This window comes from Nomascus leucogenys, chromosome 7b (assembly GCF_006542625.1).
Source record: "Nomascus leucogenys isolate Asia chromosome 7b, Asia_NLE_v1, whole genome shotgun sequence".
NCBI lineage: Eukaryota > Metazoa > Chordata > Mammalia > Primates > Hylobatidae > Nomascus > Nomascus leucogenys.
This window is the reverse complement of record NC_044387.1, coordinates 79,192,503-79,220,073: the sequence shown is the minus strand read 5'-3', so window position 1 is coordinate 79,220,073 and position 27,571 is coordinate 79,192,503. Positions and strand designations below refer to the sequence as shown.

The 27,571-nt window shown below is 36.4% G+C and overlaps 1 protein-coding gene across 8 annotated transcripts in view; it reads right to left on the bottom strand.

Annotated features, from left to right (window-relative positions):
• The window catches only part of RXFP1 (relaxin family peptide receptor 1), a 121,041-nt gene that overhangs the window by 13,956 nt on the left and 79,514 nt on the right, over window positions 1-27,571 (bottom strand). For 6 of the 8 annotated variants that reach the window (XM_030815219.1, XM_003257903.4, XM_004088544.3 and 3 more), the window contains 6 exons: window positions 22,696-22,770; window positions 12,922-12,993; window positions 10,786-10,857; window positions 6,010-6,081; window positions 1,405-1,476; window positions 144-215 (listed from right to left, as the gene is read on the bottom strand). In XM_030815219.1, coding sequence (XP_030671079.1) covers window positions 144-215; window positions 1,405-1,476; window positions 6,010-6,081; window positions 10,786-10,857; window positions 12,922-12,993; window positions 22,696-22,770 — 435 coding nt within the window. The remainder of the gene's footprint in view (window positions 1-143; window positions 216-1,404; window positions 1,477-6,009; window positions 6,082-10,785; window positions 10,858-12,921; window positions 12,994-22,695; window positions 22,771-27,571) is intronic. The other 2 variants (XM_004088545.3, XM_004088547.3) reach the window with 2 other exon arrangements.

Genomic DNA, 27,571 nt, shown 5'->3' with positions numbered 1-27,571 from the left:
TATATAAATTTTGGAGGAACACAAACATTCAGTTTATAGCTGGCAAATTTCTAGAAAATATTAATAGATTGGATGTATTATCATAATACACGTGGAAACAAATATTAAAATCACAGTGAAAAACAATAAAAATATCTACTTACATGTGAGAGAGATTCATAAGAGGTCTAAACATCCTTCGTTGGATATTTGAAATTTCAATCCCTTCTAGGCTGCTAAAAATATCAAATTAATAATCAATCAAAAGAACATGTGTTATACATGGTTTAATAAATTGAGTTTTCATGAAGGACAATTTAATAAAATGCTTTTAGTTAACACTTACTCTGAACAAAATAATTATACTCAGCCCACCCACTTCCCCAAATCCTCCTCCTCCTGATTGTGTTATTTATACACATATTATCTTCCTTGTTTGATTTTTTTTAGATCCTCACAGATCATGGCACAATGCTTTGTGCATTTTAACTACTCAATAAATATGTGTGGAATAAATGCACAAGCATTATCTTTTGTACAATATTACAATAGCAGAGATGTTTTACATCCTTGAAAATTTCCTAGTAATTTTTAATTAATCAATTTTTTTCTAATAAAATGTCATTTTACTGAGGGAACCCTCAAATTAAATGAACTGAAGCTTATCTTTTTTTTTTTTTTTTTTTTTTTTGAGACAGGGTCTTCCTCTGGTGCCCAGGCTGGAGTGTCGTGGTATGAACACGGCTTACTGCAGCTTCAACCTCCCAGCTCAAGCAGTGTTCCCACCTTAGCCTCCCAAGTAGCTAGGACCACAGGTGCATGCCACCACACTCAACTAATTTGCTTATTTTTATTTTTTTGTAGAGGCAGAGTCTCCCTATTTTGCCCAGGTTATTCTTGAACTCCTGGTCTCAAGCAATCCTTCTGCCTTGGACTCCCAAAGTGCTGAGTTTACAGGTGTGAGCCTCTGCACTCAGCCTTGAAGCTTATCTTTTAAGGCAATTCTTCGACTTTAACAGAATTTTTGTCTATTTTTGTGTGTGTGGTACAAGTAAGGATTTATATAATCTAGAATATTCCATCTTGAGGTAAAAATGGTTATAATAAATTATAAAATACCCAGTGTTATGAGAGTGAATATGCACAGATGCCTTTGAAGGGTCAAAGCAAACAAATCAACATAAGCTCCTAGTGACTTATAGAAAAATATAAAATAATTCATCATTATTTTTTAATTTCTAAATATATAAGATAAAACTAATTGTTGTCTGTTTATAGTTCAGCAAGCACTCATATGTTTTTGTAGAGCTAAACTAACGTACTGGAAATAAAGCTTATGATTTGAAAGAAATATATAAAAATATACATTGTTAGTATTTAAAAAACAATTTTGTCATAAAACTATCCCCATATGTGAATACTTACAGAGACTTGAGTTTGACAAGATAATCAAATTGGTTTGCTTGAATTTTCTGGATTGGATTATAGGAAAGGTTCCTGTTTTTTTAAAAAAAGCAGCAATAAGTCATTTCTAAAAACTACATGAGTAAAGGGAGTGAATCTGTTTATTTTGGGTTACTTTTAAATATTTATGAACAAAAGTATACTACAACTCATAATGGATTAAAGACCTAAACTGTAAAACTATAAAATGAGTAGAAGAAAACGTAGGTGGAAAGCCCCAGGACATTAACCTGGGTGATGATTTTTTTGGATATTGCCCCCAAAATATAGGCAACAATAGTGAAATAGATGAATGGGATTACATAAAACTAAAAAGCCTCTGCACAGCTAAGGAAACAATCAATAGAGTGAAAAGACAACCTGTGTAATGGGGGACAATATTTGCAAAGCATATATCTCGTAAGTGGTTAATGTCCAACATGTGTAAGGAACTCAAACAACTCAGCAAGAAAACAAATAAGCTGGTTAAAAATTAGGGAAAGGGCTTGAATAGACATTTTTCAAAAGAAGACATATAAATGACTAACAGGTATATGAAAAAATGCTCAACATCACTAATCATCAGAGAAATGCAAACTGAAACCACAATGAAAGATTACCTCACACCTTTTAGAATAATTTTTATCAAAAAGATGAAAGATGAGTGCTGAGTATGATATGAAGAAAAGGTTGCCCTTGCATACTGGTGGTGGGAATATATTAGTACAACCATTATGGAAAATAGTATGGGGCTTCCTCAAAAATCAAAAATTGAACTACCACATGGTCCAGAAATTCCACTACTGGATATATATCCAAAGGAAATAAAATTAGTATATTAAAGAGATTTCTGTACTCCCATATTCATTGCAGCATTATTCATAATAGCCAAGGTATGGATTCAACCCAAGTGTCCATCAAAGGATGACTTGATAAAAAAAAAAAGTATACATACACAATCGAATACTATTCAGCCTTTAAAAAAAACCCAGAAAATCCTGTCATTTGCAACAACATGAATGAATCTGGAGGACAATATGCTACATGAAATAAGTCAGGCATAGAAAGACAATTACCACATGATCTCATTTATATGTGGAATATAAAAAAGTTGAACTCATGGAAGTAGAGAGTGGAATGCGGTTACCAGAGGCAAGTGGAGAAGGATTGGAATATATTGGTCAAAAGATACAAAAATTTCAGTTAGAAAGGAGGAATAAGTTCAAGACATCTATTGTGCAACATGCTGACTATAGCAAATAACAATGTATTGTATTCTTGAAAATTGCTAAGAGAGTAGATGTTAAATGTTCTCACCACAAAAAATAAGTATGTGAGATGATGCATACATTAATTAGCCCAATTTAGGCAATTCACAATGTATACATATTTCAAAACATCCTGTTGTACTGATAAATATATACAACTTTTGTTTGTCAATGAAATAAAGAGATAGAAATAGCACTGGCCTCACAGGGTTGATTGTACATGTAAGTGAATTAATTAAGATGAAACACTTAGAACAGTGCCCAGCTTGTGGTAAATACTCTGTGATTATGGTAGTGATAGAGTGAGAGCTAATAAAACATGGGCATGAAGGCGGAGCTGTCAAGAAAGGGCTGCCACCAGAGAAGTGGTAGGGGACCCAGAAAGAGCCGCACCTACTTCACATTTTGCCTAAGATCAGATACGGTTTAAATAAAATGAAATAAAATAATCTCATTTAGTCAAAATTTGAATTAATGGAATAATATATCTTTTACAATAAATCTTAAGTCATAAAACATGAAATGAAAAGTGGACTTTAAAGGGAATTTATTTTTATATTTTAATTTTTTAGAGATGGGGACTTGCTATGTTGCTCAGGCCGTACTCGAACTCCTGGGCTCAAGGGATCCTCCTGCCCCAGCTTCTCAACTTACTGGGACTACAAGCACCTGCCTTCTTAAAGAGAACTGAAAGCTAAATTTAAATGGAGAAAATTTCAGAATCTTTGAAAAACAACACCTTGAAACAAGAATCATTGATTAAAGGAAACTTCTCAGGAAAATTTCTCTTTTTAAAATATTTAGACTGGGTGTGGTGGCTCATGCCTGTAATCCCAGCATTTTGGGAGACCGAGGTGAGAGAATGGCATGAGCCTTGAAGTCCAATATGAACAGCCTGGGAAACATAATGAGACCCCCATCTCTACAAAAACAAAATTAAAAAAAAAGGAAATAAATAAAAATATTTACTGGAGATTAGACCGTAAGTTACATGGGGGATGGAAGGAACTGCTGGGGGAGCCACAGTTACAGAAAGAAGGAAAGAGATAAAGAATGACAATGACCAATGGGTTGTATAAAAAAATGAAGTGGACTCAGCAAACTAGAAATAAAAGGAAACTACCTCGCATAATAAAGGATGTATATGAAAACCCACACTCTATGGTAAAAGACCAAAAGCTTTCCCCTAAGAGTGGGAACAAGACAAGGATTCCTGCTTTTACCACTTTCATTCAACATAATGTTGGAAGTCCTAATCAGAACAATTAGGCAAGAAGAAAAAATGAAAGGCAGGCATCCAAATTGTAAAAGAAGAAAAAAATTATCTCTGTTTACAGATGATGTAATCTTATATGTAGAATATCCTAAAGATTTAACTAAAAAGACATCCATTTGAACTAAAACATTAATCAACATTGCTGGATATAAAATTAACACACAAAAATCAGCTGTGTTTCTATATGCAATGAATAATCACAAAAGAAAATGAGGAAAAGAATTATATTTACAATAGCATCAAAAGAATAATATACTTAAATAAACTTAACCAAGGCGGTGAAAGATAAATACCCTGGCAACTGTGAAACATTGCTGAAAGAAAATAAGGAAGATATCAGTGAAAGGAAAGACAGGCTATGTTCACAGATCAGAAGACTTAATATTAAGATGTCAGTATTGCTCACAGTGAGCTACAGATTCAAGGCAACCTGCCAAAATCCCATTGCCTTTTTTTTTTTGCAGAAATATAAAAATCCATCCTAAAATTCATATGGAAAACGCAGGGAGCCCAAATAGCCAAACAATCTTGAAAAAAGCAGAACAAAATTGGAGATTTTACACTACTTAATTTCAAAACATACTACAAAGCTACAGCAATCAGTGTGGTACTGGCTGAAATACAGACATGTAGACTAATGGAATAGAATAGAGAGCTCAGGAATAAACTCACAGATATATGGTCAAATGATTTTCAACAAGGGTGCCAAGGACATTCAATGGGGAAAGAGTAGTCTTTTCAATAAATTGTGTTGAGAAAACTGGACATCCACATGCAAAAGAATGAAGTTGGATCCTTACCTTACACCGTGTACATAAGTAAACTCAAAATGGATTTAAGACCTAAATGTTAAAGCTAAAAACTACAAGACTCTTAGAAGAAATCACATAGGAAAAGCTTCATGACATGACACCAATGACATTTGGTGTCATTTTGGATATGACACCAAAAGCATAAGTAACAAAAAAAGAAATTTAAAAATTAGACTATACATAAATTAAAAACTTTCGTGCATCAAAGGACACCATAATAGAGTGAAAAGGCAGCCCATACAATGGGAGAAAATATTTGAAAATCATGTATCTGAAAAGAAGTTAACAGCCAGAATATATAAGAACTCCAACAATCTAACAACTACAGAAAACCTGAACAATCCAATTGAAAAATGAGTGAATGACTTGAACAGATTTTTCTGCAAGAAGGTATCCAAATGGCCAATAAGCACATGAAAAGTTGCTCCACATGACTAATCACTGGGAACCACAAAACAAAACCACAGTGAGATACCATTTCACATCCATTAGCATGCCTATTATCAAAAAAACAGAAAATACCAAGTGTTGGGAAGGATGTGGAGAAATGGAAACCCTAGTATACTACTAGTGGAAATGTAAAATGGTTAAACTTCTATGGAAAACAGAATGAAACATACATTAAAAATAAAATGACAGAAATGTATGAAACAGCAACTCTACTTTTGAGAGTAGGTACCTAAAAATTGAAAGCAGGGTCAACAAATATTTGTACACCCAGGTTCATAACAACGTTATCCACAATAGCCAAAAGATGGAAGCAACTAAAATGTCCATTGATGGGTGAATAAACACTGCAATACATATACACAATGAAATATTGTTCAGCCTTAAGAAGGAAGGAAATTCATTTCTGCTACAACAGAAATGAAACTTGAAGACAGTATGCTAAGTAGAATAGGCCTGTCACAAAAAGATAAATATTCCATGATTTCACTTCTACAAGGTATGTAGAGTAGTCAAATTCACACAGACGCAAAGTAGAATGGTGGTAGCCAGGGGATGGGGGAAGGGTGAGTGGGAAGTTAGTGTTTAGTGGCTAGAGTTTCAGTTTTGCAACATGAAAAACTTCTGGAGGTAGATGGTGGTGATGGTTGTGCAGCAATGTGAATGTAGCTAATGCTACTCAACTACACACTTAAAAATGGCTAATTTTGTTATGCATATTTTACCACAATTTAAAAAATAATAAAATAAAGAAATGAGGTGGCAAAATTAACATCAGTCTTACAATTGTGACAGCTCCTTCAGGTCCTTGAATATAAGCGGTGGAAGATTTTCAATCTTATTACTTCCTAAATCCCTGGAGAAATAATTGCAAATATGTGATATTATTTTCTTAAGACTTTATTCATTGTTCTGAAATCCATTAGGAAACTACTATACAACTTTTCAACAATGCCATTGTTGAGTTATATTAATTACCAGAAGTCTAAAAATTTAAAAAAGGAGCAAAGTAGGGAAATATAAAAATATTTTATTCCATTTCATCATCCCCTGGAAGACAAATACTTGATGGTATTTGATCTTTTTTTTTTTTTTTTTTGAGACCGAGTATTGCTCTGTCACCCAGGCTGGAGTGTAGTGGTGCAATTTTGGCACACCACAACCTCCGTCTCCCGGGTTCAAGCGATTCTCCTGCCTCAGCCTCCCCAGTAGGTGAGATTACAGGTGTATGCTACCACACCCGGCTAATTTTTGTATTTTTAGTAGAGATGGGGTTTCACTGTGTTGGCCAGGTTGGTCTCGAACTCCTGACCTCGTGATCCAATTGCCTCAGCCTCCCAAAGTGCTGGGAATTACAGGCGTGAGCCACTGCGCCCGGCCTGATCTGGTTTTAATCAATCGAATTTTCTAATTCTTTTAATTTTTGTGTTGTGCCCCTTCTTCCTTTGTTCTCTTTTTTTGTGTTAGAAAAGATATATGGTTTGCGATCTTAATTTTTTTCTTCTGCTTAGGATTGTTATGATTATTATGGAAGTGTATTATTTCAAGCTCGAGTTTCTTTCACAGCTGATATACACAGGATCTCATGTTATCCTGGGGTAGGATACTTTGCATGTCATCTCATGTATGTGTAGAGGGTCTGCTTAACATGGTATGACCTTGTACCTTAGTCCTAAAAAGGTGTTTGACAGCAGCACCTCTCGTGGTAGCTTTGACAGTGGCAGCTCTCATGTGAAAGGCCTCAGATTCTTTTATACAAGATAAAGTTTCAATAGACTTGAGCTCTGTAAGGTGATCAAGGGATACTAAGGGAAAGTCTAACCTTTTCTTCTATTCATCTCCAAATCATATTTGTTGACACTGGGATAGGTAGGAGAATGAATAGATGTATTTGTTATATATGCTGGTTTGCTTATAAGGCAAACATTAGATTTTTTGACCTCGAAGGGTAGGACAATTTTAGACTGAGTTTTTAAAACTAAAAATAAGTGGCTAATATAATATGATAAATATTATAATGTCTTTGCTGTAAACTGAACCTGGAGACTATTGCTGTTATTTACATATTTATCGGTGAATTGTCAACAAAGATAGATTGTTCTGATTAGACAACTGAAGGAATTATTCTAAAATTCCATCTCTTTCATAAAGAGTTGGAACCTCCTTCAATAGCTTACTGTACCTTAGGAGATGAAATCAAAACCGCATTGTGAGTGCAGTGGCACAAACAGCTCACTGCAACCTCCACCTCCCAGGCTTAAGCCATGCTCCTGCCTCAGCCTCCTGAGTAGCTGGGACTACAGCCATATGCCACCATGCCCAGCTAATCTTTATATTTTTGATAGAGACTGGATTTCTTCATGTTTCCCAGGCTGGTCTCGAACTCCTGGGAACAAGTGACCATCCCGTCTCAGCCTCCCAAAGTGCTGGGATTACAGGTGTGAGCCACTGCACCCAGCCATAATGAACCTTTAAATATTCAACTGTCTTGCCATTGACTATGTTTCCAGTCTCCTTGCCTACCACTTTCTACCCAAAGTAACTTTTCACCATGGCCCGAATGCACTTCAGTATTTTAATCCCCATGCTCTTTTTTCCCTCCTTGTGATCTCATATTCATCCTTCTAGACTTCATTCCTCTGTTTAACCTCTGAGCCTACGGAGGTTAAGTGTTTTGTCCTTTGTTCTCCTATGTATTCCTCTTGCACACTTCTGTTATAGCACACATAACACATATAGCACATATAACATCATACTACAACTGTTTCTGTACATATGTCCTTCCTTTCTGAAACATGTGAGTTCTTTGAGTACAAGAATGATATCTATTCATCTGGGCTACCCAGTGCCTAGCTCAGTTTTGGACTAGCTATTTTCTCCATCCCCAGTTAGAAGACTATGAATAGACTGAGTCTATCTGCTTCATCTTTAGTAAAAGTGGGGCACAATTTCAGTTCCTTGTATAGGAAGCCAAGTAAAATATTGATCATATTAGTAAAGCAATGTGCAACACGGATTTAAAATGGTGCACTGGGATATTAAAATTCCAAATGTCTTGTTCAACAGTTACTGGTGGGAGTGTGGGTTTTTGTTATCAGAGCAAATCCTGGCATATAGTTCTAACAGTATGAACCATGTAACGGGATAGTGTTGGCCCAGATCCCAAGTGACATTTGAAAGGGCCATTTTCTCAGCTTAAGTTTAGGAAAGTTAGGGTAAACTTAATTGGAGTCAAGGTTCATTTCTGAATGAACTCAGGAAACACCTTGTGAACTAGAGCAGTTGACTTTAAAAGCTCAAATTAAGTCACCCACATGGCAAAGATTTTCTGTTACTAGAGCCACCTAAAGTCCTCTGTGACAAGTGAATCCTTTTTGTCGTCATTAACTCTGTTGGTGTGATGGAGCCTGGAGGGGCACAGAGTGTAGTTCAACCCTCTCTCAAAAGGACAGTTTAGATATACACTCATCCAATGAAAGCTATCGACTCTTAGAAAACATGCCATTTTTGTCCTGGTGAATCTGATTTTTCAGGAAAGTGTTTAATATGGGATTAGGTGCATTATAGTCCACCTAATAATTAGCAAGACAAATTATTGGCCTTGGTTACCCTCTGCAGTTTGTATTATTCTTTCCTTTACTTCTGAACCTGGATTAGCATTGGTTATGCACTAAGCCCTTTAAGTTCACGTTCACTGTTGGTTATTGATATATAAAATCTGCACCTGACTGCCACCCTGAAGGCTAGGATTTGAAGGAACTGTCCCTTAATATTCAGGTGTGATTTCAAGTGGATGAAACAAGAAAAAGTATATAGTTAGTATCCCTTGAGTAACTGGTATTCTATTGTCTAGATAATACTTTGGATCATCCAGCTGCATCTCCCCCTACTATTCAGACTACTTTCCTATGTGCTGATGATATGGTTCAATTGTCACGTACCAGGAGTTGCTACAGCAGATGGTTGGTTCTATTTGTTTTTGAGATTTTCCTGCACATTTTGTGAATGATTGGTACTGACCACCAAAAAGTGTTTCAGGCTACAGATAAAGTGTTGGGTTTTTAATGGCTCATTCCCCGATGTTTTGGGGCAGAATGCAGGATTGTTACCTGAGAAACGTTCCTGCTCCTGGCACATGTATTCCCTCTACCTAGCATAAGGAAAAACACATTGTAACTTCTTGAGTGCTCAGGTAAGGTGTCCTGGTGTTATTTTCATAACATTCTAATTGTATTCTTTAATTTTTATGGAAAAGTTTTAATAAATCAATGTTCTGTCTAGCTAATTGTCAAAACATGTAGCTCTGTCCACATTCAGATTCTTTCCAGAAAATGGATACTACTTGGGCACAGTGGCTCATGTCTGTAATACCAATACTATGGGAAGCTGAGGTGGGAGGATTGCTTAAGGCCAGGAGTTCTAGGCCAGCCCCAGCAACACAGACAGACCTTGTCTCTACAAAAAATAAAAAAAAATTGGCTGGGCATGGTGGTGTGCTATAGTCCTAGCCGCACAGCAGGCTGAGGTGGGAGGATCACTTGAGCCCAAGGAGTTCGAGATTACAGTGAGCTATGATTGTACCATTGCACTTCAGCTTGGGCAGCAGAGTGACACCCTGGTACTAGAAAAAAAGCAAACAAAAAAATGAAAAGAAAACAAATTGACACTAAAATATAAAAAACAGTTCTGAACGATAAGCACTTCATCCATTGTTCTACATCTATTTTATTCTGAAAATCAACTACAATGTGCTTAGACCACAGGCTTTGGTTCATCATAGAATTGTTATAGTGCCCTTTGGAATTATGTCATTGGCATCAAAAAGGGGCATTATAAAAATAATTTATCTCTTCCATTATTATAGGTAGGAATATTATCCACAATAGTGTCTAATTTCCTTATGGATCCAAGATTATCCTTTGGTTTCAGATCAGCAAAGTGGTATCTTCTAATCTTATGGTGCCTGAATCCTAATCCTTTAGGAAACATAATAAATTTACTAGCCTGGCCAGCATGGTGAAACCCCATCTTTACTACAAATACAAAAATTAGCTGGGCATAGTGGGATGCACCTGTAATCCTGTCTACTTAGGAGGCTGAGTCAGGATATTCGCTTGAACCTGGGAGGTGGAGGTTACAGTGAGCCGAGGTGGTGCCACTGCACTCCAGCCTGGGCGACAGAGTGAGACCCTGTCTCAAAACAAACAGAACAAAAAACAAAAGCAAAACAAAATCCCCCCACAAATTTACTGTCCTTCTTTAGGAGTGGAACAGAGTGGTATTGAATGTATTTTATTTATTAATTTTATACTGGCTTTATTATTTCTTTACAGCTGTGTTTCCTTTAACCCACTTTCCTCAAATATTTATATTTTTATTTTCCACATTTTTTTGTATGCTATCTGAATTCCTTTGTAGCTTGAGGTGTATATATGTAAATAATGCTTAGAAAGAGGAGATAAGTAATATTTCTTAAATGTATAAACACATATAAGTACAAGTGTGAAAAATAAAACAGTAGAAAGAAAATTCTTATCAGTATATGTTCAGTCATACTTACAATTCATCCAGTTTCTGGAGAGGTGCAAAAGTATTTTCATTTAAGTGATTAATTTTGTTTTTCCTCATCACTCTGAAAGTAAAAAGAAAAATACATTGTAACTTCTTTAGGTAACTGACAAGAATTACTAAAGAGAGGAACGGTCTGCAGAAACAAAGATAATGAATATACAGTACATTTTTCACATAAAGACATTTTGAAGTAGTATAAATTATCCAATTTAATTTTAAACCTAAATTTCTCAAATGTTTTAATGATGATAATAATAGAAATTCAAAATTTTAAGTGAAATAGGGAGGGAAGAGCTTTGCAAGAGAAATGGTGAAAACCCCAGCTTTTGAGAATACAGACTGCATATCTTGCAACCAAGAGCATAGGAGCAGTTTTAGACTTGTCTCTTCAGTCTCCATAGCATGACTGTCTAACAAAATAGCCCACACACCACAGCACTCCTACTCATTTGTTACTTGATGTGATTTAGGGCGGATCTGCCTAAGGAAGTCCACTCTTGGCTGAACCCCTTTAGAAGAATCTCTAATTTGGGATGCTGAATCAGACTGTTTAACTTGACATTTCTGCATTGATCTCATGTGTTACCAGCTAGCCTAGAGGACCAACTCAGAACTAAGTTTTGTTTTTTTTTTTTTCTTTTTGAGACGGAGTCTCGCTCTGTCGCCCAGGCTGGAGTGCAGTGGCGCAATCTTGGCTCACTGCAAGCTCCGCCTCCCGGGTTCACGCCATTCTCCTGCCTCAGCCTCTCCGAGTAGCTGGGACTACAGGCGCCCGCCACCACGCCCGGCTAATTTTTTGTATTTTTAGTAGAGACGGGGTTTCATCATGGTCTCGATCTCCTGACCTCGTGATCCGCCCGCCTCGGCCTCCCAAAGTGCTGGGATTACAAGCGTGAGCCACCGTGCCCGGCCTCAGAACTAAGTTTTAAAGGGCTTTTAATTTTTTAAACATTATATGACATGTCTTCAAATTGTCCTTTCCCATTTATTTCCTCACTGCACTCCAAACCATTACCACCATTTCCCGATATTCTTGGACCTTTAAAGCACAACACCTGCCAAGAGGAAATCCACAAATAATCTCTTAATACAGAGATTTCCTTAAAAATTAAATACAATAGAAAAGAAATTCTAAGTTTTTCAGATATCTATTTGTTCTGTGTCCTTCAGGTGCAATTTGGTTTCCTTTGGGCAATTACTATACACTATTTTGCATGATTTACATCAAGCACCCTGCACCTGAAGATTGCTGAACTCAGGAGGAGTTCAAACTGGAACTCATCGGAACTCATTGGAATGGGGGGTATAATTGGAGAAAACATATGGTAATATCAGTGGGAGCTATTGTATCGCCTATATACAGGGTCCTGTGTAGTCTAGGATAATGGTTTTCAAATATTTCCTGTGGTAACACACAGTAAAAAATGTGTTTTATATTGAATCATAAAACACACACACACACACACACACACACACACACACACACACACACACACCCCAAGGCTCATGAAACAATACATTTATTATCTGCATTGCAGTCTGATATAATCTATTCAATTAAATTCTGTTTCACTTAAAAATGCTGACAAGGGTATACTAAATTGTGCTATACATTACTTTCACACCTACTTATTAGTTGCAATCCATAGTTTGAAAAACATTCTGGTAAAATAAGCTGTGAATAGGAGAGTTGGATTTTTTTTTTTTTTTTTTTTTTTTTTTACTGAAGGAAGACCTAACATCCTTTACTTTCAACAGAAAATGCCATGTGAATTTAAAATAGGCCAGAGATGCATAAGAAGGAATTACACTCATTAACACTTTAAGGTTTATCTTGATGTCCATAATTACATCCTCAGGGCTGTGAGCATTCAGCGTATTTTGTTTTTCATTTTGATTGTAACTATTTTTTCACAATTATAAAGAAAAACTTACTTTATGCCATAATAATTTGCAAAGGATAAACATTCTTATAGGCTAACACTTCAATTTAGCATTTCTCAAACTGAGATCCAACAACAGACTCTTGATGTTCTTTGGGAATTTTTTTCCATAAAATGGGTGTTTTTAAATTTTATTTGTAAGAAAATATAATATTACTTCAAAAGCATAGCATATTACTTACAAAACAGTTAAATTACTGCAGGAAATAAAAGTCAAATTTCTTAAATTATGGATATGGTTGCCTTCAAGGTCCCTGGAACATAAAAATAAAACGATACAGCTAAATCTTAATCATGGAGAGAAATAAATTGGTTAAAATTATTTGCCTTCTAATAAAATATCTTTTCTTTACATACTGTTTATTTCATATAGACTCTCACTTGTAGCCATTTCTATTACAGCTGAAATTATATATATATAATATCTATATTATACACTTTTTTCTATGTTAATAGTAAAAATGTTTTGCGTCCCATCTGTATCATGAGTTCATATGGGCACGTATATTCTGAGAAATTGAAAAGAACAAGAAGTCAAATCGAAAGCATTTGTTATGGTAAATACCTAATTTATTAACCGATATTTCATAATGAACCATATGAAACATTTGTCCAAAGTTACCAATGACATTTCCCTAAGTGGTGTGATTTTATTTTGCTACAGTCTGCATCAGATTCTATTATTGTTGCAGAAGCTGCTGCTGCCAAAACAATATTTAGCTCCTACCTTTCCAGCCTAATCACTCCCCAGAAAAAATCCTCAATAATCTTTTACTATTGGGAATACCCTTATTTGCTTTTTATATTGTCATAAAGGGCAGTGCAGACAGAAAGCAAACAGGAGATTGCCTTAGGTTCTGCATTTCCAATTTAGAGAGCTGCATATATCTATATCTCTACCTCTATATCTATCTATCTATCTATCTATCTATCTATCTATCTAATCATCTATCTATCATCTATCTCTCTCTATCTACCTCTATCTATCATCTATCATCTATCTATCTACCTCTATCTATCTATCTATCTATCTATCTATCTATCTATCTATCTATCTATCTATCTATCTATCTATCTATCTATCTATCTATATCTATCTATCTATCTAAATATAATCCTCTGGGGCTTCCGTGCTGTGTGATGCCTATGTCACCATAAACCTCCTCACAGTCTAAGCATAAAAATGTATCAAAATTTTTATGTTTACTGTCTCTTCATGGTTATCTTGAAGTTACTCTTTTATTGTTCCTCTTCTTTTGTGAGTATATGGTGGAACTTTATAGAGCAGAGGAAGAGAGCTGAGGTTTAGGGATAGACTTTCAAAAGTAAATGCTGGCCCTTAAATCTATTCAGTCTCTTCTAACACTCAGCTTACTGGTCACCATGTAACATAAAGCTGTTCAGGAATAATTGTGACTAAAACATGTGAGCAGAAGTATGATACAGCTATTAAAATCTGAAAGGAAACATGGAAAGTATTAATACAAGTGCCTATACTCCACTGTCTACGTGTGAGTCAGTTTTATTTTAGGTGCTGCATTAAAAATAGATGCTGACAAATCAAATATATCTGGAAAATCTGGAAGACCAGGATGTAAAGTATCTAGAAATCAACGTAATTGAAGAATATTTGGTGTATTTATAACAAACAAAAACAAAATGAGAGATATATTTGAAGTCAGACTATAGGATATATCAGGGGTTTTCTATGTTGCATTGGATTGCAAAATTAGATTTACTGATTGAGGGATATAAAACGTTTCAAATTTAAATCCAATTTAAACTATCTAGCAATCTATGATATCCAGAGAAGTTGTTTCTTTTTACTACAGGTATTTAGCACAATGTATCACATCTCTATAGTTTTGTAGACAGTATTTTTGTACTACCTGGGATATTGTATTAGAATCTTAAATGTGGATTCTAGATCACCCTTCCAAATTTCTGTTATTCTATTAAATTGGAAGCTAATCACTCACAGTGCTACTTTTTTTGGTCTTAGTTTTGGCCAAGGCTTTTGGCCTCTCATAATGTATGTTATCCGTGACAGGGACTGGCCATTTCCTTCTATTTAGTTGCTAATCATTACCCTGAATCTACCACCAGGTGGTGATGCTCTCTTAAGTCTCACGAAATGCACTTAATGAGGTGAGTTGATGTTCCTATTTAGTTACTTATGTAAGTTTTATATTAAGCTGACAAAAATATTTGTTAGTACTAATTTACTAATTTATGAAAATCAAAAAGAGGCACATATTGGGGCACAAATTAAGGACATTTGATTAAACTGGTAGTTTAATTTTGAGTTTATTTGAACCTTGGGTTTATTTTAACCTTGGGTTGTATATTTACTGTTTTTTCCCCCCTCTCGTGTTAATAATAAAAACATTTGGGGTCACATTTGTATGATGTGTTTCTATGGGAATGAATATGTATATTTTCTTCCTAAAGTTAGGGGTTTTAGTCCTTGATATGCAGGGATCTGGTTTGCAGCATACCTCTTAGCTGAAGCAAAAATAACAACAACAAAATCAAAATAACAACAAAAAATCTGTTTCTTGCTCCCTAGCTGCAAGCTTTAATGGAGTTAACAAAGGCGTGTTTTCTTATTCTTATTTTTTACTGTGTTTAAACCACCACCCTTCCTATCTAATGAGCCTCTGAGACTAACCATTTTATTTTTCCCTTTATACCTGGTAGAATTGGATAAAAATGAAAACTTTGGTGGTTCTTCAATCTGAATAACAACAATAACAAAAGACAAAAACTATAATCTTGTCTATTCTCCCTCAACTTGTCCCTTAGTGGCATTCAAAACATGAAAATGTTACTCTCTATCTGCTTCCTCCTCCACCTTTTAAACATTTCTGCCTCCTACTTCACAGAGAAAATCGAGGTGATGAAGAAGGGAAAAGCCCTTGACTTGCTGCCCAACATCTGTAAACTTACCTGTATATGCACCTGGTCTCCTTCTAGTCTCAGAGGAAGAGATGACCCTTCTCCTGTTTTAGGCTAATCCCTCCATCTGTTTTCTTGAGTTTGGTTTGTGTATGTGTATGTCCTAAAATATATGGTCAATTTTGGTGAATGTTCTTTGGGCATTCTTTGCTTTCAAGTTCATATTAGGATTAGGTGCACGTACATATAACAGCGACGCATCTGTAATAGCATAAGTACACAGAGTTGTTGGGGTTTTTTCCCCCAGGAAAAAAAATCTAGAGTTGGGCAGTTCAGGGCTGATATGGTTGTTTTACAAAGTTGTTAGAAACCCAGGATCTTTCATATTCACTGATCTCATGCCCTTGTCTTCATGGTACAAGCTGTTGCTAAAGCTCAAGCCATCATATTCAGTTTTTTTTTTTTCTGGATAAAGAAGGAAAAGAAAGGACTTGCATCATTCTCTTTAAGGAGATTTTCCTGAAGTTCTACACTGTAATACTTTGGCCTCCCTAGTCAGAACTTAAGACATATCCTATATGTGGATGCAGAGAAGTGTGGGAATGTAGTATTTTAGCTAGTTATGTTGCTGTCCCAAAGAAAGCAGTTCTGTTATTGAGAAGGGGCATTGCAGTTTGATATACACTGATTAGCATTAACTTACTAATTATGTTATTTATTTATTTTGGTTCTACTTGATCTTTTATGGAGTGAGAAGTAGTAGATTATCTTTTTGTTGTTTTTTTTTTGAGATGGAGTTTCACTCTTGTTGCCCAGGCTGGAGTGCAATGGCACAATCTCGGCTCACTGCAACTTCTGCCTCCCGGATTCAAGAGATTCTCCTGCCTCAGCCTCCCGAGTCGCTGGGATTACAGGCACCACGCTTGGCTAATTTTTTTTTTTTTTATTTAGTAGACACAGGGTTTCACCATGTTAGGCTAGTCTCAAACTCCTGACCCCAGGTGATCCACCCGCCTGGGCCTCCCAAAGTACCGGGATTACAGGCATGCACCACCGCGCCTGACCCAGTGGTGGATTATCTCTTACTGCTTATGTATGTCTACATTTTCTTTTGTTTTGGTAGCTATATTAATTTCTTTGGTGTGTATATATAATGTGATATCTTTTATTGGAAATTGCAGTTATAGCATTAAAATGCCATTGTGTTGTTTAATGCATATTGGCCAGAATTCCACCTACTTAGATAAAATATATGATGCCTGCTTTCTTTTGTTTGCAATTACATGACATACTTTTAAAAACTGTATATACTTAAGGTATATAGCCTGTTTTGATATATAGTACATAGTAAAATGATTACTACAATCAAGCAAATTAACATACCCATCACCTAACATGGTTAATTTCTTTTATGGTAAGAGTGCCTAAACTCTACCCTCTTAGCAAATTTCCACTATACAATACAGTATTATTAAACTACAGTCCTCATGCCATACATTAGATCTGTATGCTTATTCATCTCATAACTGTCATTTGGTACCCTTGAACCTACATCTCCTCATTCCCCCTGCCATGACCCATAGCCATGATTCTACTCTGTTTCTGTGTTCAACTTAAAAAGAAATTCCACATATAAATGAGATTATGCAGTATTTTTCTTTCTGTCTCAGGCTTATTTCACTCAGCATAATGTCCTCTAAGTTCACACATGTTGTCAAAATGGCAGGATCTCTGTTTTAAGGCTGACTAGTATTCCATTGTATATATCTACCACGTTTTCTTTATCCATTCAACTGTTGTTGGACACTAAGGTTGATTAATATCTTGGTTATTGTGACTAATGCTGCAATGAACATGGGAGTGAAGATATCTCTTTGACATACTAATGGAATTTCCTTTGGATATATACCCAGAAGTGGGACTGCTGGATCATATGGTAGTTCTATTTTTAATTTTTTTTTTTTTTTTTGAGATGGAGTCTTGCTCTGTCGCCCAGGCTGGAGTGCAGGGGTGTGACCTTGGCTCACTGCAACCTCTGCCTCCCAGGTTCAAGTGACTCTCCTGCCTCAGCCTCTTGTGTAGCTGGGATTACAGGTGCCCGCCACCATGCCCGGCTAATTTTTGTATTTTTAGTAGAGATGGGGTTTCATCATGTTGACCAGGCTGGCCTCAAACTCCTGACCTCAAGTGATCCTCCCACCTCTGCCACCCACAGTGCTGGGATTACAGGCGTAAGCCACCGCGCCTGGTCCTATTTTTAATTTTTAGAGGAAGCTCCGTATGTTTTCCATAACAGCTGTACTAATTTACATTCTCATCCACAGTGCACAAGAATTCCTTTCTAGCCACAACCTTGTCAACACTCGTCATCTCTTCTTTTTGATAATAGAGATTCTAACAGGCGTGAGGTGATACCTCATTGTGGTTTTGATTTGCATTTCTCTGATGATTAGTAATGTTGAACATTTTTGCATATGCCTCTTGGCCATTTATAAGTATTTTTTGAGAAATATCTTTCCAGGTCTTCTTTCCCAGTCTTTTTTCTTTTAATAGGTGAGTTTAGCTTACTTATATTTATTGATATGATTAATATAGTTGGCGTTGGTCTGTCTTTTAAAAATATTATTACATAGCTCCATAGGTTTAAAAAACTTTCACCTCAGGTTTTTTTTTTGTGTGTGTGTAATATTTATCTTAACCTAACGGTGTTTTAAAAAATTTATTTCTTATGATATTTAGAAAGGTTTGTATATTCTATTGGCAATCTTTGTAACTTTACCCAATGCACTATACCTTCTTTCTTTTGATGATACTATGATAAAATTTGTGTACATTGTCTTCCTCTCTGCTCCTCTGCCTCTCTTTACCATATAATATTGGTTAATTACGTGCTTTTTATTAGTGTTCACCTTGGGAATACCACTGTCTATCTAATCTATGGATTTGTCAGTTGTTGTTGTTTTTTTCCAGAGACAGGTCTCCCTCTGTTGCCCAGGCTGGAGTGCAGCGGCACAATCATAGCTCATTTAAGTCTTGATCTCTCAGGCTCACGCTATCCTCCCACTTTAGCCTCCTGAGTAGCTGGGACTGCCTACAGGTACACGCTACCATGCTCAGCTAATTTTTATTTTTTATTTTTTTTGAGACAGAGTCTCACTGTTGCCCAGGCTGGAGTGCAATGGCGTGATCTCAGCTCACTGCAACCTCCACCTCCAGGGTTCAAGTGATTCTCCTGCCTCAGCCTTCTGAGAAGCTGGGATTACAGGTGCTCGCCACCATGCCCAGCTAAACGCTTAGCTAAGTTTTTTAAAAAAATTTTTAATAGAGACAGGGTCTCACTATGTTGCCCAGGCTGGTCTCAAATTCCTGAGCTCAAGGGATCCTCCTGCCTTGGCCTCCCAAAGTGTTGGGATTATAGGTGTGAGCCACCATGCCTGGCCAAAGATTCATCAGCTTTAAATGACATCTTTTGACTTTTAGCTATTTCTCTTTACAGTTCTATTGTTTTCACTTTATGTATTTTGAAACCGTTTACTCATTTAGGATTATCACATATTTTTGCTTAATTGATCTTTTTATTATTATATGATATCCCTTTTTATCCCTGGTGATAGTCCTTACTCTGAAATCTTTTTCCCCCAATATTACCATAGTCCTTGTGGCTTCTAAAAAAAAGTTGCATTTCTTGTCTTTGTTTTACAGTGTATAATGTTTCTATTTTCTCTGATTGCCTTAAGATACTTTTCTTTATCTTTGGTTTTCAGCATTTGACTATGATTTATCTAGTTTTTGTCGATTTCTGCATGGATTTTTCTGAGGTTCTTAGATTTCTGCTTTGTTGCATTATATTAATGTAACAAAATTCTTGGCTATTATTTCTCCAGCTATGTCTTCTGTCCTGTTCTTCCTCTATTCTTCTTCTGTGACTCCATTTACACATTTGTTAGACAATTATATTATCCTGCAGCTTTTGGATTCTCTGTTTTGCCTTTATTTTTGTCTCCTTTTTCTTTTCGTTTCAATTTGAAAGCTTTCTATGATCTATCTTCAAGGTTGTTGATTCTTTCCTTAGCTGTGTTCATTCTGCTGCTAAGGCTATTAAAATAACTTTTTGTTTCTCTTTTGTAGTTTCCATCTTTTTGCTGACATTTTCTTTATGTTCGTGCATATTATCCATCTTTCCATTATATTACTTAACTTACTAATCATAAGCATTTTAATGTCTCTGTTTGGAAGTTGTAAAATCTGAGTTATTGCTGGTTCTGGTTCTGTTGATTGCTTTATAATTTGACAATGTACTTCTTTTTCCTTACCCTTTTGGGGATGGGGCTGTCTCAGCTTTGCTGTTTCCCCTTCCCCAGAAGCCAAACTCTCATAAGAGCATTTTCTGCCATGATACAAATGGGCACTATCCACTGCTTTGACCAGTGCAAGATCCTGGCTGGAGTGTTTTTTTTTTGTTGGTACCCTGGGGCAGAATGCTCTAGTTTCTATTCCTCCTATGGAAGTAATGGATCTTTGCCCGGTCCCTGGGTGAGGAGGATTTTCTGTCCCACTCCCAAAGGCTTGAAGCTTTTGTTCCCTGAGAGGGGTGAGTTTAGAGAAGAAGGTGGAGTTTTGTGTAGTGCTACCAATGAGGGCTCTGTCTGGTTTCCTTACCTACTCCTAGTTTTTCTTGTGGTTGGTGGAGATTAGTGAAACAGAGCCTGTTAAAGATAGCTAAATCCCCTTGCATATGGGGTTCCCAGTTCTTCTAAAGTGCTATAGTAGCCCACAGTTAAGCTTACAAGTTTATTAAAGTTTTAGCAGTTTTCTTTGTACCTGCTTTCATGCCAGCCAACTCTTCATCCTGTGCTCTGTCAAAGGTGAAATAGTATGTTATGTCCCACATCTCCTTGTTGCTTCTTAGAATTCCATTTATTTGGCTACCTTATGACTGTAGCCTACTTATGGGCTCCACAAAATTATGACTTTGTAGATTATAAAGCTCTTTCTTATTGGTAGAGGGGAAGTACTGCTGTCTTGTGGCTTTCTATATCTTAATCAGTATTATAGGAATGGAATTGTAATATATGTAGTCTTCTGTGACTTTTTCTTGAGTAATTCATATGTTCTTGAAATTAAGTCATGTTGAAGTACTGATAGTTCATTCATTTTCACTTCTGTGTGTATGCGTGTGTGTGTGTGATCACATTTTATTTTTCCATTCTTTTCCATGTCTCCTACTACTTCGCACTATTGTGTATTCCCATCGTCTTCTATATTTTCAAGCTTTTCATATTGACTTCTTTGGCTAATAAATAAACTTGCTTAATTTCATCTCAAAAGAAAAGTTTACTTTATTTCTTGACTTTTAGTTCACCTTTGGCTATTGCCATATCTGTCCTTATGCTTGCTTATTACTTCTATTTCTTTCTTTTTGAACTTTACAACTTTTATTGTGGCATTTACAGTTTCTCATTTTTTTGCAAGAACTAATATAGGTTTCAGTTTATTGTCTTGCAAATACCTTAGAAGCATAATTTCCTGGGCTGTCATCTGTCTCTTTATTTTGTATGTATTTTTCCCCCAAATCAGAGTTAAAATGATGTTTGGCCAACAAATCTGTCAGATTTTCTAGTTCATACTGTGCTAAATGAAAGTTCATGCAAGGTAAGAATAGTATGATTAGTTATAAAGAAGTGAATAATTATAAAGTAAAGTATTATTATTACCAGAATTAAAATCAGGATAATATTCACTATCAGGAATTCATATGGAATAAGTTGTTTTGGATAGCTAGAATTTACCTATGAAAACTTGAGTAACAAAATTTTTAATTTTAATTTTTTTTAGTAATACATCTTAATCATTTTGATGTTTATCTGAAGTATATTGTATATCTTCTTGCCTTTTTATAAACAAAGGCAAGGTTTATTATTGCTTGGTCATAATACTGCACACAGTTGCTTCTGGTCTAAATGCACACATTTTAATTGCTAATTATGTAAGTATTGTTCAATTGTGCTTAATTACTAAGTTGGGATTACTGAGGCTGTAATAGATGCTAATGCATTCATTTGAACCAAAATTCAATTTTAATGAAGGATATTGAACTTAATTTGCCCTTTCCTTTATGGCTTTAGCTTGTTTTCAATGTATAGTACAGTACTGTACTGTCATACCAAAATGCCTACTGGACTTAGTAACTTTTCAGGATGTTTGTTTTTTTCTGAGAGGTTGCAAATTAGTACAGTTTGAATTACTGTCATTGCTTTTTATAGCATTTCTCACTTATGCTTTTTTATCAAGTTGATAGTTGTTACTTTTGACTACAATCAATGCTTTTGACTCTAACTTTTCCTCTTCCTTTTAATTTGACATTTGTAATCTGCTATGAGCTTAGAAATCAAACAACCAACTTGTGAGAATTTCTTATAAAATAAGAGACAGAGGGAGTTTTCATATGATACAGCATATGGCAGTTTGTTGATTGAACTTGTTAATAGTTATTTTGGTTATTTCTTTCTTTTATTTTTTACTTGTGTTCTAAATAGGCAAATTTACTGGATGGTTGAGTTCTGAATGGTGGAGTGATACTTATTACTACAAGCAAAGCTACTGTGTAAAATATTCCATGGAACATATTTTATCATGATTAGTTTTTGAAAAATAAATGCTAAATATCATATTCTTATTATTCAGAATTCTAGAGTGAAATTAAAACGACTTAGTCTTTTTGTGCCAAATTAGTAGGTGAGTATATCAGCAGGGAAAGGGGGAGATGTTATATAGATGCGGTGACATTCCTTCTGTGTTTCTTCTTCCTGGCTCCAGTACATATATATACATATATATATTTTTTGAGATGTTTTATTTTGCTGAGAGTTTAGAGATGTTAGTTTAGATAAAGTAGATGTTTAATGTAAAAATCATGTTAAAGCAGTTTGAGGAAATGTGATATGATACTAAAACCCTTATCATTTTTAAGAAAAACTAAAACAATCTTGTATCTGGAATGAATTAGGTAAAAACAGAAAATTTAGTTGAGTTCTTTAAAAAAAGATACAATCGCTTACAGCCAATGTAGTCTTGGCATGTGTTGACAGAGAGGTTTATCAGGTAAACGGGTGAGGACGTTATTCATCAGGACTCTGAAAAAGGAAAAGACAAACAAGTCACATATTTCTGGTTCTCTTCTCATCTTGGGTCAAACATGGTATTATTATTATTCTTATGAAACCACACAAATCCACTAAATTAGTTGTTTTTTCCTTCTAATTTTTTTTTTTTTTGAGATGGAGTCTGGCTGTCGCCCAGGCTGGAGTGGTGTGGCATGATCTTGGCTCATGGAAACCTCCGCCTCCCAGGTTCAAGTGATTCTCCTGCTTCAGCCTTCCGAGCAGCTGGGGTTACAGGCATGCGCCACCATACCCGGCTAATTTTTGTATTTTTAGTAGAGGCGGGGTTTCACCATGTTAGCCAGGTTGGTCTCAAACTCTCGACCTCAAATGATCCACCCACCTCGGACTCCCAAAGTGTTGGGATTACAGGCGTGAGCCACCATGCCCAGCCTTCCCTCTAATTTTATTTAAATTATAATTTAAATATAATCTAATTATATTTAATTATAATCTAATTATATTTAAATACTTGATAGTAATAAAATTTTAACAAATATAAGTTATTATATGGAGGAAAGCAGTAATGTTAGCAACTGAAAAAAAAAAAAAAAAAAGCCCAAACCCCTCAACAACAAATGGTGGAAAGGAGATGATTTAAAGGAATTTTTTTCTTTACCAAGATTAACGTAGGCACATCGTTTTATTTTTATTTATTTATTTATTTATTTATTTATTTATTTATTTATTATTTATTTCGTTTGAGACAGAGTCTTGCTCTGTGGCCCAGGCTGGAGTGCAGTGGGGCCATCTTGGCTCACTGCAACCTCCACTTCCCAGGTTCAAGCAATTCTCTTGCCTCAGCCTCCTGAGTAGCTGGGATTACAGATGCCCGCCACCATGCCCGGCTATTTTTTTCTTTTTATATTTTTAGTGGAGACAGGGTTTCACCATGTTGGCCAGGCTAGTCTTGAACTCCTGACCTCAGGTGATCTGCCCACCTCGGCTTCCCAAAGTGCTGTGATTACAGGTGTGAGCCACTGCACCCAGCCCACCTTGTTTTATTGTGTTTTGCTTTATTGTACTTTGCAGATACTGCATTTTTTAAAATTGAAGGTTTAGGGCAACCTTGCATTGAGCAAGTCTATGAATGCCATTTCTCCAACAGTGTGTGCCCACTTAGTGTGTCTGTGTCACATTTTGGTAATTCTCAGAGTATTTCAAACTTTTTCCTTTTTTTGAGTCAGGGTCTTGCCTTGTTGTCCAGGCTGAAGTGCAGTGGTGTGACCATGGTGCGCTGCAGCCTCAAACTCCTGGGCTCAGGTGATTCTCCTGTCTCAGCCCCCTGAGTAGCTGGGACTACAGGCATGTGTCACCACGCTCTGCTAACTAAAAACAAATTTTTTTTTGGTAGAGATGGAGTCTTGCTATATTGCCCAGGCTGGTCTCAAACTCCTGGCTGCAAGCTATCCTCTCTCCTCAGTCTCCCAAAGCATGATATTACAGACATGAGCCACCCTGCCCAGCCATCAAACTTTTTATTACTGTATTGTTTGTGGTGACCTGTGATCAGTGATCTTTGATGTTACTATCGCAGTAGTTTTGTGGTGTCACAAACCATGCCCATAGAAGACAGCAATCTTTTTTATTTTTGAGACAAAGTTTCACTCTTGTTGCCCAGGCTGGAGTGCAATGGTGCAATCTCAGCTCACTGCAACCTCCACCTCCCAGGTTCAAGCGATTCTCCTGCCTCAGCCTCCAGAGTACCTGGGGATACAGGCATGTGCCACCACACCCAGCTAATTTTCTATTTTTAGTAGAGATAGAGTTTCACCATGTTAGTCAGGCTGGTCCCAAACTCCTGACCTCAGATAATCTGCCCACCTCGGCCTCCCAAAGTGCTAGGATTACAGGCGTGAGCCACCCCACCCAGCCAAGACAGCAATCTTAATCGATAAATGTTGTGTGTGTTCTGACCAACCAGCCATTCCTCCATATCTCTCTCCTCAGGCCTTTTTATTCCCTGAAACACAACAATATTGAAATTAAGCCAATTAATGACCTTACAATGGCTTCTAAGTGTTCAAATGAAAGGAAGAGTCCCACAAGAATTATGGGCCCTCAAGAATTATGCTAAATCTACTCTGCCTGTGCTCTACAATGGAACAACAAAGTCTGAATGACAGCACATCTGTTTACAGCATGGTTAACTAAATATTTTAAACCCACTCTTGAGACCTACTGCTCAGAAAAAAAAAGGTTTCCTTTCAAGATATACTGCTTGCATACCTCCTCACCTTAAATCAAAAGCTAGAAATGATTAAACATAGTAAGGAAGGGATTTTGAAAGCTGAGATAAGTCAAAAAACCAGGCCTCATGCACCAGTTAGCCAAATTGTGAATGCAAAGGACAATTCTTGAAGGAAATTAGAAGTGCTACTCCAATGAACATACAAATGATAGGAAAGTAAGACAGCCTTATTGCTGATGGAAAAAGCTTTAGTGGTCTGGATAGAAGATTAAACCAGCCACAACATTCCTTTAAGCCAAAGCCTAATCCAGAGCAAGGCCTAACTCTACTTCATTCTATGCAGGCTGAGAGAGGTGAAGGAGCTGCAGAAAAAAAGTTTAAAGCTAGCAGATGTTGATTCATGAGGAAAGGAAAGAAGCTGTCTCTGTAACAGAAAATTACAAAGTGAAGCAGGAAGTACTAATGGAGAAGCTGTGGCAAGTTATCCAGAAGATCTAGCTAAGATCATTCATGAAGGGTGGTTCCACTAAACAACAGATTTTCAATGTAGATGAAACAACCTTCTATTGAAAAAAGATTCCAAAAAAAAAAAAAAAAAAAAAAGATTCCATACAAGACTTTCATAGCTAGAGAGAAGTCAATGCCTGGCTTCAAAGCTTCAAAGGACAAGCTGACTGTCTTGTTGGAGGCGAATGCAGCTGGTGACTTCAAGTGGAGGTCGATGCTCATTTACTGTTCCAAAAATCCTAGGGCCCTCAAGAATTATGCTAAATCTACTCTGCCTGTGCTCCATCAATGGAACAACAAAGCCTGGATGACAGCACATCTGTTTACAGCATGGTTTACTAAATATTTTAAGCCCACTCTTGGGGCCTACTGCTCAGAAAAAAAAGATTTCCTTTCAAGATACACTGCTCATTGACAAGGCATCTGGTCACCCAAGAGCTCCAATGGAGATCTACAAGGAGATTCATGTTGTTTTCATGCCTGCTAACATGACATCCATTCTATAGCCCATGGATCAAAAACTAATTTTAACTTTCAAGTCTTATTATTTAAGATGTACATTTTGTAAGGCTATTGATGCCATAGATAGTGATTCCTCTGATGGATTTGGGCAAAGTCAATTAAAAACCTCCTAGAAAGCATTCACCATTCTAGATGCCATTAAGAACATCTGTGATTCATGAAAGCAAGGTCAAAATATTCACATTAACAGGAGTTTGGAAGAAGTTGACTCCAACCCTCATGGGTGACTTCGAAGGGAAGACTTCAGTGGAAGAAGTAACTGTAGATGTGGTGGAAATAGCAAGAGAACTAGAATTAGAAGTGGAGCCTGAAAATGTGACTGAATTGCTGCAATCTCATGATAAAACTTGAACGGATGAGGAGTTGCTCCTTATGGATGAACAAAGAAAGTGGCTTCTTGAGATGGAATCTACTCCTGGTAAAGATGCTATAAACACTGTTGAAATGACAAAAAAGCATTTAGAATATTACATAAACTTATTTGATAAAGCAATGGCAGGATTTGAGAGTACTGACTTCAATTTTGAAAGAACTTCTCTTGTGGGTAAAGTGCTAGCAAATAGCATTGCATACCATAGAGAAATCTTTCATGAAATTAAGAGTCAATCAATGTAGCAAACTTCATTGTTATCTTATTTTAAGAAATTGCCACAGCCACCCCAGCCTTCAGCAACCACTACTGTGGTTAGTCAGCAGCTGTCAACATTGACATGAGACCCTTCACCAGCAAAAAGATTACGACTCGCTGAAAACTCAGATGATTGTTAGCACTTTTTAGCAATAAAGAATTTTAAAATTAAGGTATGCACATTTTTAAACATAATGTTATTGCACACTTAGTTGACTACACTATAGCGTAAACATAACTTTATTATGTGCACTGGGAAACCAAAAAAATTTGTGTGACTTGCTTTATTGTGACATTTGCCTTATTACAGTGGTCTGGAACCACACCCACAATATCATTGAGGTCTGCCTGTAAAGACAGTAATGATGTGCTTAAGAATATTGTGATAAATGCTGGGCGCGGTGGCTCACGCCTGTAATCCCAGCACTTCGGGAGGCCAAGGTGGGAGGATCATGAGGTCAGGAGTTCAAGACCAGCCTGGCCAACATGGTGAAACCCCATCTCTACTCAAAATACAAAAATTAGCTGGGCGTGATGGCACACACCTGTAATCCCAGCTACTCAGGAGGCTGAGCCAGGAGAATGGCTTGAACCCAGGAGGCAGGGGTTGTGGTGAGCCAAGGTCATGCCACTGCACTCCAGCCTGGGCGATAGAGTGAGACTCCATGTCAAAAAAAAAAAAAGAATATTGTGATAAAATATGAGTGGGAATGTATTCAGTTTTTATGGGCTCATATTCTAGAAGACAGAAAATCTTTTAAAATTGTTGGAACTATAAATAGCCTTATAGAATATGATTAAGAAAAGGTTTTTCACTGAAAAGGCCTCTTTGGGGTTTTAACAAATCCAGATTTAATGGTATTAAATTTAAGCATTAATTTTTATTCATGTCTTTGCCTTTGATTGAAATATTTGCTTTAGTTTAG